Source organism: Pomacea canaliculata, linkage group LG13, assembly GCF_003073045.1.
Source record: "Pomacea canaliculata isolate SZHN2017 linkage group LG13, ASM307304v1, whole genome shotgun sequence".
In the NCBI taxonomy this organism is placed as follows: domain Eukaryota; kingdom Metazoa; phylum Mollusca; class Gastropoda; order Architaenioglossa; family Ampullariidae; genus Pomacea; species Pomacea canaliculata.
The window spans coordinates 423245-438510 of NC_037602.1; the positions used below are offsets into that span (position 1 = coordinate 423245).

A 15266-nucleotide genomic window follows, 5' to 3' on the forward strand; every position below is an offset into this window, starting at 1 on the left:
AGAGGTGAAATAAGGACAGAGAGGAAATAAGATGAAATAAGGACAGAGAGGTGAAATAAGGACAGAGAGAGGAAATAAGGACAGAGAGGTGAAATAAGGGAAATAAGATAAAATAAGGACAGAGAGAGGAAATAAGGACAGAGAGAGGAAATAAGGACAGAGAGGTGAAATAAGGACAGAGAGGTGAAATAAGGACAGAGAGAGGAAATAAGGACAGTGAGATGAAATAAGGACAGAGAGAGGAAATAATGACAGTGAGGTGAAATAAGGACAGAGAGGTGAAATAAGGACAGTGAGGTGAAATAAGGACAGAGAGGTGAAATAAGGGAAATGAGATGAAATAAGGACAGAGAGAGGAAATAAGGACAGTGAGGTGAAATTAAGGACAGAGAGGTGAAATAAGGACAGTGAGGTGAAATAAGGGCAGGGTGGATAAACTTGATGACGGGAGGCAGCACAACTGTCCACTGACTTCTCCCATCACAAACAGAGATTTTCACTCGTGATGTCCACCAGGCCGCCCACACAAAGCTGATCCCCCGTCTTCTGTCTCAAAGGACATTCCCTCCGCCCATAATTTATGCATTTATTTTAATTTCATGGACTTGTTCGCTAGCGGAGTACTGCATTCGTTAAGCTGTAAATCAGAGAGCATGACACTTTATTTTCACCTTTCCACGCGTTATACATTTGTTTCCCTATCGTCTTCGCGGTTTGTTGAATTTCTCCATATCATGATTATTATTGTTGTGGCTATAGAAGTAAGCTTGATGAGATGATGATAATCACTATTATTAACATTGTCTAGAAGCAGACATTCTGTGGAACATGGTGCTCTGATGCTCTGCCTTGAGTTTCTAGTTTTTCTTTAATGGGACTACTTAATTGTCTGTCACATCACACTCGTCACTTGGATGGGAGAGTGTCAGGTGATGACCTGTCTGTCCTGTCTACACACTGACCCTCCATGTTGGATCTGTTGACTCCATGTCAAGACAGACGATGACAAGACTGAGTGCAATGCTGATGACAGTTGGCCGACTACAAGCTTACCCTTCATGCCGTCTATACCAGGCACACCGGGCCGGCCCTCGGGGCCTGGGGGGCCCATATTCCCTCGTTCGCCGGGTGCACCCTTCTCGCCTTGGTCTCCTAGCAACACAAAAATAAATAAATAAGCGGCGCCATTGTTAGAGCACTTTTGACATGTTTGCACACATGCACCCCACCCGACATTCTGTCTCTCAAAGACAAACAACTCACGAGGCGACAGCAACTCGCGCCTTTCAAACTCACTTCACCCTTTGACCCCGCCCTCCTCTGATGAACGCTGCTGCTGTGTGTGAGTGCGCGCACACAGAGAAATAAATACACACACACACAAATAAACACACACACAAACACACACAAACAAATAAATTCATAATAAACTCGCAGAAAAGATAAATTGAAGAAATGAAGACTGCCAGAGACAGTTTGAGGAGCTAAGGACAGACAGATAAGGACGACAGAAGGATGAGAAAAGGAAAGACAACTCAGTGAGAGAGAGACCGACAGTGAGTGACATAAGCATAAAGAGATGGACAGACGGACCACAAAGGAGACTAACAGTGCCGGTAGCTGGGGGCTACTTACTACCCATAGTCAGCAAGATATCACGTGGTCCGTGACCTACCTTTATGACCTGGAGGGCCCCGGATGTGCTCCATGCTGCCAAGGTTCTGAGCCACAAGGTCCGGGTCCGGAGCCTCGCCCTTCTCTCCCTGAGGACCCGGCATTCCAGGAGCCCCTGATAGAAGGAGTGAGGTGAGAGTGATGGATGTTGTTACAGACCTCCGCCATTTGCCTCAGTGGCATTATGGTCCCCCTCCTCACATCTTTGAGTATTTATCATCCACATGTCGCAACACAAGTCCTAGCAAGCATTACTTTGTTATGTTTCAGGAACAGACTACATTACTTACATTACTTACATTATTTACCTGCCACTCAACTCAGACCGAGGGCGCTACCGACATCTGGGGTACAGGGTGCTTGTGTCGTTGACATCTACAGCTCTGATGATGTCTTGGATACAGTGGACCTCCCTCCAGTCAAAGAACTCACCATCCTTGCAACTAACGCTACTGTGGAGCTGGGTGGAAGTATTTGTGACTCACCACACCCGGTATTTAGTGCTGTAGTGCTCAAATACCCGGTATTTAGTGCTGTAGTGCTCAAATACCCGGTATTTAGTGCTGGTGCCAGTCAGCAACTCTGTGATGTCCTTCACAAGGCAAAGTACAGCTGTCCTCGCCAGCCTCCTCACATCCTCACCTGAGCTTTTGTCCACCTTTGACTTCTGATAGATCAACGTTTGTCTACACAGTAGTCAGTCACTGACCTTCATCTTACAATGTGTGACCTGACTTGCTGACCTCTCTACTGATGTAACACACTACCAACTACCCTGGTGGTGGCAGTACAGCTATGGTTCATCAAGATTTCAAACGCGGTTTATGCAAAAATAAACAAAAACATATTTATAGCTCTTGTTAGAATATTTCTTGGCATACCCGAATGTCCTTTGTCTCCCTTGGGTCCTGGCTCCCCGGGTGGACCTGCAAACGTGGCACATGCAAGGTGACGTCAGCAGAGTGACAGGAGGAGGGATGGAGGGGGAGTGGCCAGCATCCACCCATGACCCGTGACCCCTGATGGCCTGAGTTTCTAGCTAATCATTGGCTTGTCTGTGACCCTGGGTGTGTACACGAGTGTCACTGACAGTTAGACTGTGTCGCCTGATACCGTGGTGTGTGTACAGTCTGTGTATAGTGTACAGACAGTCTACAGTGTATAGTGTGTATAGTGTACCGTGTATAGTGTACAGACAGTGTATAGTGTACAGTCTGTGTATAGTGTACCGTCTACAGTATGCAGTGTATAATGTATAGTGTACAGTCTCTTTAGTATACAGACAGTGTATAGTGTGCAGTCTACAGTGTATAGTGTGTAGTGTACAGTCTGTGTTTAGTGTACAATGTATAGTGTACCGTCTACAGTGTTTAGTATACAATGTATAGTGTAAGTCTATAGTGTTTAGTGTACAAACAATATACAGTGTGTAGTGTACAATGTACAGATAGTTTACGGATTGTATAGCTACTGTAAGCATGTTGTACAATAGTTTGTGAGCAATGTCCAGTACAGTACACATAATGTACATAACGTGTACAGTCTACTCTGCAGTGTGTTGTACTGCGGTGGGTGGCAGACGGTGTTGCTGCTGTTGTAGTGTTGTTATACAGTGTTTATTATACATTTTGTGAGCATTGGTGTGTTCCGTATAGATTGTATAAGAACGGCAGTGTGTAGTGTGTAGTGTATAGTGTGTAGTGTAGCAAACATGGTGTTGCAGCTGTAGTGGAGGTGGCTGTACACTACGCGTCAGATATCGTCGATGTACTGTGGTGTAGTTTGCGTCGGTAGTAGAGTTGTTGTGTTGTACAGTAGCTTGTAGTGAGTGTAGTCTTATAGCTGTGGTGTACTGCAGGCTACACAGTGTAGTTTAGTGTACTGTAGCACTTTAGTGTAGTTCTGTAGCAGCTTTGGTGCGTCGTAGAAGCTATAGCAGTGTAGTGCAGTTGGTTGTGTAAGAATCATAGTGATAGTGTTGTGATAGTGTAGTCACTGACGTCATAGTGTCGTCACAGTGTAGTGATAGTGTAGCCAGTGTAGTCATTGCGTAGTCAAAGTGCAGTGTAGTCATTGTCATTGTGTAGTCAGTGTAGTCACAGTGTAGTTATAGTGGGGGGGGGAGGACAAGATAGATAGATCAAGATAGATACTGAGGACACAAGACTGTGAACACTGTTCACTATCAGCATGGAGTCCGTCTGTGTGTCTGTGTCATGACAACATGACACTGAGGGAGTGTGTGTCACTGTCCAGTGCCCGTGACTGTAGTGGCTACACAGTGACGTAGCTGTTTATTGACAGTTATGCAAGTAAACAAAGCTTAGTGACGTGTCACAAGACAACAAAGCTGGAAGGCACGATACCTGCTTACTTACCGAGTCATCTCCCTTCTGTGCATCAGTCGCTGTCCTGTTTCCCTCTCTGCACTAAAGGTGTCGCTAATGTCCTCAGCACTCAACCGTCACTGTGCACAGGGTGGGGGGTGGGGAGGGGCGGGTACAGGGTGGGGGTGGGTGGGGTCAGTGGTGCTGAACGTGCACAAGGTTAGCGGCCTCCTAATGGAGTGCCAGTGCCTCAGTGTCACACTACCGTTGTCTGTCACCTGTCAGTCTTGACTATGGTCACGTGACTGTTGTTGTCTGTTGTCTGTGCCAACACGTGACGCAGGTATGTAACAGCGCGACTTCAGTGTCAGAAGTCTGCCCGTTGTGACATGTCATGTCAGTCTTGTCATAGAGTTTGTTGTGGATTAGGTTAGGAGATGACATGCCATATGTCACGTGTCTTGCAATAACTGCGTGCATAAGCTGTGACGTGACATTTGCACACTGTATTGCCAGCACGTGGAGTCACGTGATCTATGTCACACGGCACTGTGTCACTCATGTTCAAAGCAACATTGCAACTGGTGTGAATAAATCATGCAAAACTGTTATGATCCTCACAGTACTCAGCCGTTATTTAATTATAATACTCAGTTGTTTACTTATCTTGTTTGAGTGTTATTTAATTATAATATTAATTTGTTTAATTATCATGTTTGAGCGTTATTTAATTATAATGTTCATCACGTGTTTCAGTATAGTGTTCAGCCGCGGAACTACCAGAGACCCGCTTATTTCAGCTGTTAGATTGCATACAATACTCAGGTGTTTACTCTAGTCACGTGGTCTTATCATGACGTAGATGACACACTCTACATGCCCAACACATACAATGACAGACAATGGCGGTGCCAGCTAGATGTTCTCCTGCTGCCGCCAGTCCTACAAATGTTGCTCCATGCTTTAACTAGGTTTTGTGCTGGGGACACATCAAGCAGGTAACCACGCCCTCAGTCAGTCAATCAATCAATCAATCAATCAATCAATCAATCAATCAGCAGACATGCACTTCTGTGTGCGAGTTATCTTTCTTCATGATGAGGCCCAGTGTTCTTAGCGGCTAAGTCTCGGTCTTGCTGTCTACCTGGTCCCGGCTACCATTGCTCCCTGGATATCTCTGTCTCTCTGTCTCTCTCTCTGTCTCTCCTCTCACCTGGACCTTCTTGTCCTAGTCTTACGCTGTCCTCACAGCCATCATCACACAGAAGGTCACGGGTAGGAGTCTCGTGCTAGTCTCGTGCCAGTCTCGTGCCTACGTCATTACTGCTACACGCGGGCTCGTGGTGCATGCCGGGACAAGGAGGTTACATTCATGCGCGTGTGTAGCAAGTAAAGGGTCTGATAGCCAGCGGAACTCACCCTGCTTTCCTTCCGCCGCACAGTACAGTTGTGCATCCCGGCAATAGCCCTGCAAAGCTGCTTTCTGTGGAGAAAAAGGACAGGATGAGTGAATAAACATTAGAGACAGGGAAGGGACCATGACACGCTACAAACAAGGGTCAGAGTGACAGCAGGGTGACAGAGTGACAGCTGTGTACAGCCACTGTCTACATTGTGGCACACCATTGTCCTGTACATGACAGGGTCGGTGGCTTGTCCACACCATGGATGTGCCATTGGCTGTTTGTAGTGTTGTGTACATCATTACAATTTACAACTCTCGTCTCTCATACATGCGAGCTACTTTGAACTACTATACACTATAGCTACAGCTCTGTACTATACACTACAGCTCTAAAGATGCTCACGAAGTTTAAAACTGTTATTATAGGCGTTCCTAACATTCATTATATTTTCATAATTTTCTCAATACTTGAACACTCCTCGCATGTGGCCATCGACGAACGTCCTGATATATTTTTAATCAGAAAACTTCCTTCAAGCTGTCACATCGCCATGGAAACGCAAATAAAAATGTTGGGAGAAATAACCAGCAGTTGCCTCCTGCAGTCAGGCCAGTGTGTGGTGGTCGGGAGATTTTGCCCAAGAAGCCTATCAATCCTTTATGGATTTAGAGCCACACAGACACTCAGTGTTTACAGACACATACAAGACCTATCTCAAACAAAGATTACTCTTCCCGAGAGAAGTTTACATTGTAAGCCAGATTGTATTTGATGTTTGCATATTCATCAGCATAAACTCCACAAAAGTTTCAGGCGCCAGTAAGCCTCAGCACTCACAGGGAGGGTGGCTGGTGAAACAACCATGGCAAAACACAATTACAAAGGATTTGTACCCAGCTTTTAGCTACTAGTGGTGAGGCAGGATCAGTGAATGCTTGGGTGACAATCCGCCAGAGCATGTGACAAACTTGTCTGACGGCTTAGGACAGTGTTTAGGGCGTGAGTTGTCCATCAGCATTTGTGGCAGTGGACTGGCTACATGAGGGATTCACACAGCAACTACAGTCTGTATCAACACTACCAGCTAGACACTACCACTAAAACCTGTAACAAACCAGTTTGCTGTTGTTACAAGACAGTAGGTAGCAGTCTGAGAGACCATGCTGTAGTGGTGGAAACAGCAACAACTGAGTGTACACTACTACAGACACTTCACACGGCGCTCAGTAGTGTGGTGCACATATTATATACATCACCAGAGTATATACAGTCACCTTTATAAATGCTGCCTAGTGTCCAAACATACAATATAAACACAATGATTGTAGTGTCACAACATCAAGTGCTGCCACACAGCTACATACAAACATACAATATAAACACACAATTGTAGTGTCACAACATCAAGTGCTGTCACACAGCTGGATACAAACATACAATATAAACAGACAATTGTAGTGTCACAACATCAAGTGCTGTCACACATGCTACATACAAACATACAATATAAACACATAATTGTAGTGTCACAACATCAAGTGCTGTAACACTCCTACATACAAACTGTTTCAGCTCCAAAACAGGAAATGCTGTCACACTGTGTGTAAGGTAGGTGTATAAATATCTAATATAGTATGTCTAATATAATATGTCTATGTCTAATAGTACCCTATAATAAACTGTAAGATAGTTGTCTGTCTAAAACAGTATGTCTAATAGACTATGTCTAATATTATTACTGTGTAATATGCTGTGTAAGGTATACTACCCCACTGTCTGTGTAAGGTGGTTGTAGCTGCACTACTGTCAGTTTGCTACACTGTGAAAGTCCATCAAATGCTGCCACAGGTATTTAGTCAGACATTGCCAGACTGACAGGAGTACCTGTATAAACAGTCACTGATTTCAGTTCCAGGATGTGCAGGATGGTTCCAATGATTTGTGAATGACAGCACGACATGTCCTGTGGTGGTAACTACATGATGCCTGACTGTCTCGTGCATCTCACTGGTAGCCACATTATTTTATACAGGACACCTGAACAAGAGGTGACAGACACCAGGGTGACAGGCTCACCGACCAACAAGTGTCAGACATTATGTACACACCAACAGACTGTCAGCCTCCTCAGGATGCATGTGAGGGAGGGCGACATGTCTGACAAACAAACAGAGTAAACAAACAGAGCCACACCACGTGACTGTGTGCCACAACATAAACATTATTGTGAGGGTTACAAACTGTTTTACAAGACGACATGGTCCACACTCTGTGGGGCTAACTACATACACTGACAATTGACAAACACACACTGACAATTGACAAACATACATCGACAATTGACAAACATACATCGACAATTGACAAGCATACATCGACCATGTGTTTGCTGACTAAGACACCCACGAACCTTACTAAAGTCCCTCCACAGTGTCTGTTGTAATCCGTTTCCATAGCAACTGAGAGGCAGTGGCTCCAACTCAGAGAATACATCCTCAGTGGTACTTGTGCAAAGATGTTTATATTGGTACACATACACAGACACATGTACACGTGCATACACACACACAATGATATCACAGTGAACAGACGTGACAAGCATTCAGCCTGCACTCACTGTGACACTCACGGTCTGTATAGCTCACCCGCGAGTTTAGTGCTCTACTGACACTTGCTCACTGCTCTACTGACACACTAGACTACTGTCACTGACACACTAGACTACTGTCACTGACACACTAGACTACTGACACGTGGTCACTGACATAGGCACAGAAAACACCGCACGACACCTGCAGACACAATCTGACACAGACACTGTCAGTCTGTCACACAGTGACACATGTCACCACTTGGCTGTGACGTCACAATGTCCAGTCGTTGGCCTGTGTGTTGACAAAACAAGCTTTCTTCCTCTCTTCCTGTCTTTCATAACCTCCAACCCTTTAGTTGTAGACAGGACGTGAGACAACGTGAGACAACGTGGCTACTGAGAACAACGTTGACGACTACAGCAAGTGTCCGGACTTGAGAACAGACAACAGCATCACAGTGCACATGAAGCAGGAGGCAAACACTGGACACAAAGATCTTACCATGTCCTGGGACCGCTGGCAGCGTGCAAAAGAATGTGAGAGACAATTTACTTGTTAAAACAAAACACAAACATTTAACAACTTCGGCAAACGAAAAAGAAAGAAAGAATGCGACAGGGCGAGAGAGAGAGACAAGGGGGAGAGAAGAGGGGGAGGGGTGAGGCCGAGTGGTGAGGAGGGTAGGAGTGGCCATCATATCATGCACGCCTTCGATTTTCTTGCTGCGGATGCTACAAAAGAAAGACCGAAAGAGAAAAGGAAGGAAGAAGAAAGAAAGAAAAGTGAAATGAAATGAGGAGAATGGAAAGAAAGAAAGATTGAAGGTACAAGAGAAGAGTGAAAAATGACAATAAATACAAACAACAGTTTGTACACAACCCCATCATCTCACACCTGCAGACAAACAGACGGCAGCAGCGGACAGAAAACGTACAAACCAACTCTCTCCTTCACTTCCCGCAAAGCTTTGTAACTTTTATTTCTTCTGTACGAGAGACAGGGAGGGAGGGGGACAGGGGGAAGAGGGGGACTGGGTCCGTTGCTGAGTTGCCTGCCCCTGCCTGTCGTGCGTGCATGTAACGGGATCGGTGAGAGCAGCTTTGTCGCGATCTCATCACCATTGTGCCAAACATCTGGCAGGTAATCAGACTCCTCCTCCTCCCCCCGTGGTGTGATTAGTGCAGTAAGGACGATAACTGCCACGAAACGGACACCACACACCCTGCACCCGTATCTCCATCGCCGTGTGGCGGCCGCCATCTCAGCCTGGTTATCAGGTCACGTGGCCACAATCTGTGTGCTGGTAATTAACTCACTCACAGGCCCCACACCTACACGTGTTCCGCATGAGGGCGACTGCAAGATGATGTTCCTCCCGCATTTTACCTACAAACAACCCTCAGTGTACACGTATGTAAGACCATACAACCCTCAGTGTACGTATGTAGGAGTCAAACTGTACAACCCTCAGTGTACACGTATGTAAGACCATACAACCCTCAGTGTACGTATGTAGGAGTCAGACTGTACAACCCTCGTACATTTGTACATTTGTGACACACGTCGCTGTTAGTCCCACAAAGACAGGCCAATACTCGGACCAACATGTCCAGGAACAGAATCTGCCAGGAAATGGCGAGACTCTCATCAACCCTCAAAACTAAAATTCAGCTTCAACAGCGACAGTCGGCACTGGACTGACCCCCATTCAGGGACACCCCTAGTCCCAGCTGTACACCCCTAGCCCCAGCTGTACACCCCTAGCCCCAGCTGTACACCCCTAGCCCCAGCTGTACACCCCTAGCCCCAGCTGTACACCTAGCCCCAGCTGTACACCCTAGCCCAGCTGTACACCCCTAGCCCCAGCTGTACACCCCTAGCCCCAGCTGTACACCCCTAGCCCCAGCTGTACACCCCTAGCCACAGCTGTACACCCCTAGCCACAGCTGTACAGCCCTAGCCCCAGCTGTACACCCTAGCCACAGCTGTACACCCTAGCCACAGCTGTACAGCCCTAGCCCAGCTGTACACCCCTAGCCACAGCTGTACAGCCCTAGCCCCAGCTGTACACCCCTAGCCACAGCTGTACAGCCCTAGCCCCAGCTATACACCCCTAGCCACAGCTGTACAGCCCCTAGCCCCAGCAGTACACAACATGGAGAAGACAACATGGACTCCTGGGTCGAGCTAAAGCCGCTCGTCTTCATTGTAGCCTCAAAGTGATACAGTAGAATATGTGTACCGGAAGCTGCAGAACACGTGACTGCTGACGACACGACTAGCCAGGAAGGGGGTGCTCCAGGAGGGTTCTAGAAGCAGAAGGGAGGAGACAGTTGGTGTGACGTGTCAGACTCAGGGCACTGCCAGCTTATCACACCTGTCAGCGGAAGTTGGGGGGAGGGCAGCAGTCTGTGACAGGTGTTACGCCAGGTGTCGCTCAGTACAGGTACATGGCGGGGTCAGAGAGTGCATCACACACTGTCAGCAGCAGCAGCGGCCATAATCACGTGCAGCACGCACCGCAGCCGCCGGCAGTGTTTCGGGTTAGTTTTTCTTGCGCAGCGACTTTCAGGGTGTCGGCAACAGTGGGCAACAGTGGGCAATAGTGGGCAATAATGGGCAATAATGGGCAACAGTGGGCAATAGTCGGCAACAGTGGGCAACAGTGGGCAACAGTGGGCAACAGTGGGCAACAAATTAAAAAAAAAAACCAGATGCGTACAGTCTAGTTTATTCTGTTCAAATAAAGTTCATCAAGGAATTATTAGACGAAAAGACATTTTGTTTCATGAAACAACCGGAGGACACTGTGTCCGCTGCGACTGTAGATGTCGTCTGCTACTGGCAGCCATTCAGCAACAGCTGTCAACACAAACATTACTCGCTTGCAGATGACGCGGGACATTAACTCAAATTAAAAAGTTTACAAAATCGCAAAAGCGAGCGACGATCCTCGTGAAGTGTGATTTATTCACTCTGACTAAAAGTAGTTTCTTCCAGTCAGTAAAAGACGAAATTATTTTCATTAGCGAAAAAAACTCCCGACCGCCATCATGTCGGCTGCTCTGTGAATGTGTGATTGTGTGTGATTGTGTGTGTGTGTGTGTGTGTGATTGTGTGTGTGATTCTGTGTGTGATTGTGTGTGTGATTGTGTGTGTGATTGTGTCTGATTGTGTGTGTTTGTGTGCGATTGTGTGTGATTGTGTGTGTGATTGTGTGTGTGATTGTGTGTGTGATTGTGTCTGATTGTGTGTGTTTGTGTGTGATTGTGTGTGTGATTTTGTGTGTGTGATTGTGTGTGTGTGTTTGTGTGTTTGTGTGTGTGATTCTGTGTGTGATTGTCTGATTGTGTGTGTGATTCTGTGTGTGATTGTGTGTGTGTTTGTGTGTGAACAGTTTTCTTAGTTTATCTACGTTGCGTGTGAAAGTATTTTTTAAAGTTAATGGTGTAATCGTCTTAGCTGTGACTACGTGATACTGTAAGTAGCTTGCTACGGCTGTATCACACATCACACATCTCATATATCTTATGTTAACGGTTGTGTTACAGATCAGTCAGGACACGTGACGCACCGCCGCCATGTTTTGCTTACAGAGAAAAAAACGAAAGAGAGAAAGTGCAGGCAATAACACAAATGTTGCCTCAAATGTTTTTAAAAAAGTTTCCGTTGCCGTCTGAAGGCTGCAGCCACAGAGTCGGTGTGTTGTGATCGCTCCTCAGTGTGTGTAAACTACGTCCTTACACCGGGTCCACTACGTAGTCTGTGTTCCACCTGTGCCTGCAGTCTGTGTAAACTACGTCATGTCTATGTAAACTACGTCATGTCTGTGTAAACTACGTCATGTCTATGTAAACTACGTCATGTCTGTGTAAACTACGTCTTGTGCGTGTAAACTACGTCATGTCTATGTAAACTACGTCTTGTGCGTGTAAACTACGTCTTGCGTGTGTAAACTACGTCATGTCTGTGTAAACTACGTCCTCCACCTCTGTCATCACGTAGTCCTGCCTGTGCAGTGGGCGGGCGGCACAAGCTGGAGACGCGGTGGACACGGTCGATACAAGAGTCAGTCAAGCGGAAAGGGAGGCGATGGAGGCGGGTGTCTTTAGAGGGTTGGCGGCGGAGATCACTCCAATGGACATCCGCCGCTTGACAGAGTCTCATCTGATCGCTCTTTAAGTGCTTTCCTTGCGGCCGCCGCCAGAAGACGTGCGGGTGGCAGAAGGAAGAAAGTCAAACTTTACTCAAGCATTTATCTACTGTCGTCAGCTTGGCTTCACTTCAATGAGTCTCTGGGCGTCTGCTGCACTTTTCTTGAAGACGATGTGAGACTAGTTTACTCTCTCTCCGTTTATCTCTCCTGAGTTCTCCGTCGCTCTTTCTCTCTCTCTCTCTCACTGCCCATTTCTTTTTCATTCTTTCTCCGTTATTTCTGTCTCTCCTTCGTTGTCTCTCGTTGCCTACTTGATTCTCTCTCCTCTTTCTGTTGGTGTCGCCTGTGTCAGCTGTTGCTCCAGACATTCACAGCTGTGTTGACACTGCACTTTGACCTTTCATTCCGGCAGCTGCTGGGCAATGCTGTCCTGCAACACTTGTACAGCACCGACAGTGTCATCAGCAGCAGTTGTCGTCAGATGTTTGTTTGTTGTTTATGCCGTGCCAGCACCTAGAGCTATATATATCACGGCAATGTCGTAAGGTGAAGCTGCCGATTGTCCTTTGTGCTTTGGTGACAACGAGACAGAGACGAGGCTATTGAGGCACGTGACTTTGACCTCCGGCCTTGTCCCGCGGTGGGTGAGGCAGGTGAGGGAGCTGTGACACACCGTCACGTGGCCAACATGAGGGGAGACAGAGATACCGACAGACCCACCTACCCAGCAATGAGGTCAGGGTGCTGCAGGCTGTCACGTGACTCAGCCTCACGCTGCACTCAATTGAGTCAAGCCGCCAGACTCGTGGTCGTTGTCTCGGCGGTAATGGTGATGGGGTGGTGGTGGTGGTTGGTGGCGCACCATAACGGCATTACGACACTAACGGAGGTGACGTCACAGTCCAGGAGAGAAGGAGAGCGGCTCCTGCGCGTGCGTGACGCTCTGCCGAATGACGCGCAAGTATGACGTCATCCATCATCTCATTACGTCACACACACAGAAACACACACGCACACAGACACACTCACACACCCACACACAGACCAGAAGAGAGAGGGACTGTGTGACGACCACAGGACGGACCAGCGGAGAGAGTGAGTGAGGAAGGAAGACAAAGATGTTTATTGAGGTGCCGGGCAGCAGCACGCGATGCATAAATTCGCTTTCTCGCAGACAGGGGGCGCGCGCTCACAGCGCCTTCGATCGTGGCGATGTCAGAGACGGTGGGCGACGACAGCAGTGACGCCTGGCGCCCAGTCTCCGCTCGCCGCCACCTCTCATCTTCTCTCCTCACATCAACATGGCCGCCTCTTCCTCCTTTCATTTCTTCCCTCATTTCTCTTCTCGCAGCTCAGTAAAACTGTGCACGTGTGTCAAACTAATGACACAAGACACATTTCCGTCTCATGACACCCGCCCTTCATCAAACATGGCTTCCTGTTGCTCCAGACACCGCTCGACACCCTGTAGGGTACATCCGGGGTACCCGGGAGGGTAGCGGAGTCCGCGGCGGTCAGAGGAGGAACTGACTTACGGAGGTCAAAGACTGGAGGGTCAGACTGACTGACACGTACACAGATACATGTCACTGTCATGTCACTGTCACAATCCCAACTTTCGCAACTGAAAGTGAGCATGCGCACGACTCGTCACATGACGTCACTTCCGTAAGACAACGTCTCGCAGGTCGGACAGAAATCTTGTCCATCGTCACTTCTCGCATCGTCACACGATCTGCGGACAGCCACGTGTTGCGAGCTTCTCTGTCAACATTGAGTTCATCTTGTTGTTGTCTTGGCTAGCCATCGTTAAACTGGGGTTGGCCGTGCGTCTCAGCAGGTCACTGAGTTCAACTCACGATGTCAACTGTCCCACAGCACCCGCCAACGGTCGTCTCACAGCGTGTTATCGTCCTTAACTTTCACACGTTCATCGTCCTCACAGAAATAAACCGTCTGAGAGCAGACTGCATCGTTTGCAATGTGTTGTCATGACATGTCAGTGTGATCACATGACATCACGTATTGTCATGACATGTCAGTGTGATCACATGACATCATGTATTGTCATGACATGTCAGTGTGATCACATGACATCACGTATTGTCATGACATGTCAGTGTGATCACATGACATCACGTATTGTCATGACATGTCAGTGTGATCACGTGATATCAGGTTTTGTTCACCGATATGTTGTCCTGTCATGTCAGTGGAATGTCGTCTTACGGCGGATTACATCGTGACACTCTAGACAGGTAGGGCAAAGTTCACATCCTGTTAAGTTCGCACGAGATCGCCATTCGTCTCAAAACTCTCCTTAGTTCTCTTCTATCTTGTCTGCGCATGCGTGTCTCTTGCTGACCGGCGCATGCGCACTTTGAAGTTGCGACTGGCTGTGTCGTGCGAACGTACAGATCGTGACAGACAAACAAGTGACGGCATGGAACTAGGGGAAAGAACTCGGGGCTACAGCGTGACACTTAGGCAGGCGGCGATGACGTGGGGCGACAACCTCGTGACTCCAAGCGCCCTCTACTTGTGACGATGTTCGTGATGACGACACCGACAATCATGAGGAAGAGTTCGTCCATCTCTGCAGTGTACATCGAGGATGACGAGCCAGCTGCACGACCTGCAGAGTTGCCTGTGACGTAACACACCGTGCGCAAGACCCACGTGACATGACACACCACGTGACGTACACGACAAACAATACAAACACCAACTCACAGCCAGACTCGTGATGATGTAAAAAGGAATTCTAGACCCTGACCCCATGACCCCTTGACCCAGTTTTAAAAACGCAGCTGAACGTTTTGGGTTGCAGAGTCAAAAAAGACGTCACGGACGGCCAGCCTGCCGGTAACAGTGACGCACACCTCGAGACCGCGCGGGAAGTGCTGAGATGTACTCAGGGGCCACAACCACTATCTGCTATTTCTCTCGGGGAAGCCAGCGGGTCCGCGCAGGCGCAGAGCGTCTATGTTTTAATTGCACGAGAGGATGGTGGGGGAGGGGTGTCAGCGTAGGGTGGGGGAGGTAAGAGTGTCAAGATCGATAGACTGCTTACCTCCCCTCCCATCCCCCCCCCCCAAGGCTCTAATTG

At 47.8% G+C, this 15266-nt stretch overlaps 1 protein-coding gene across 10 annotated transcripts in view; it reads right to left on the bottom strand.

The window, feature by feature from the left end:
* Window positions 1-15266, bottom strand: part of LOC112553675 (gliomedin-like) — a 47996-nt gene that overhangs the window by 12213 nt on the left and 20517 nt on the right. For 7 of the 10 annotated variants that reach the window (XM_025221049.1, XM_025221054.1, XM_025221058.1 and 4 more), the window contains 5 exons: window positions 8503-8517; window positions 5421-5484; window positions 2556-2600; window positions 1676-1789; window positions 1054-1152 (listed from right to left, as the gene is read on the bottom strand). In XM_025221049.1, the coding sequence (XP_025076834.1) occupies window positions 1054-1152; window positions 1676-1789; window positions 2556-2600; window positions 5421-5484; window positions 8503-8517 (337 nt within the window). The remainder of the gene's footprint in view (window positions 1-1053; window positions 1153-1675; window positions 1790-2555; window positions 2601-5420; window positions 5485-8502; window positions 8518-15266) is intronic. The other 3 variants (XM_025221052.1, XM_025221051.1, XM_025221053.1) reach the window with 3 other exon arrangements.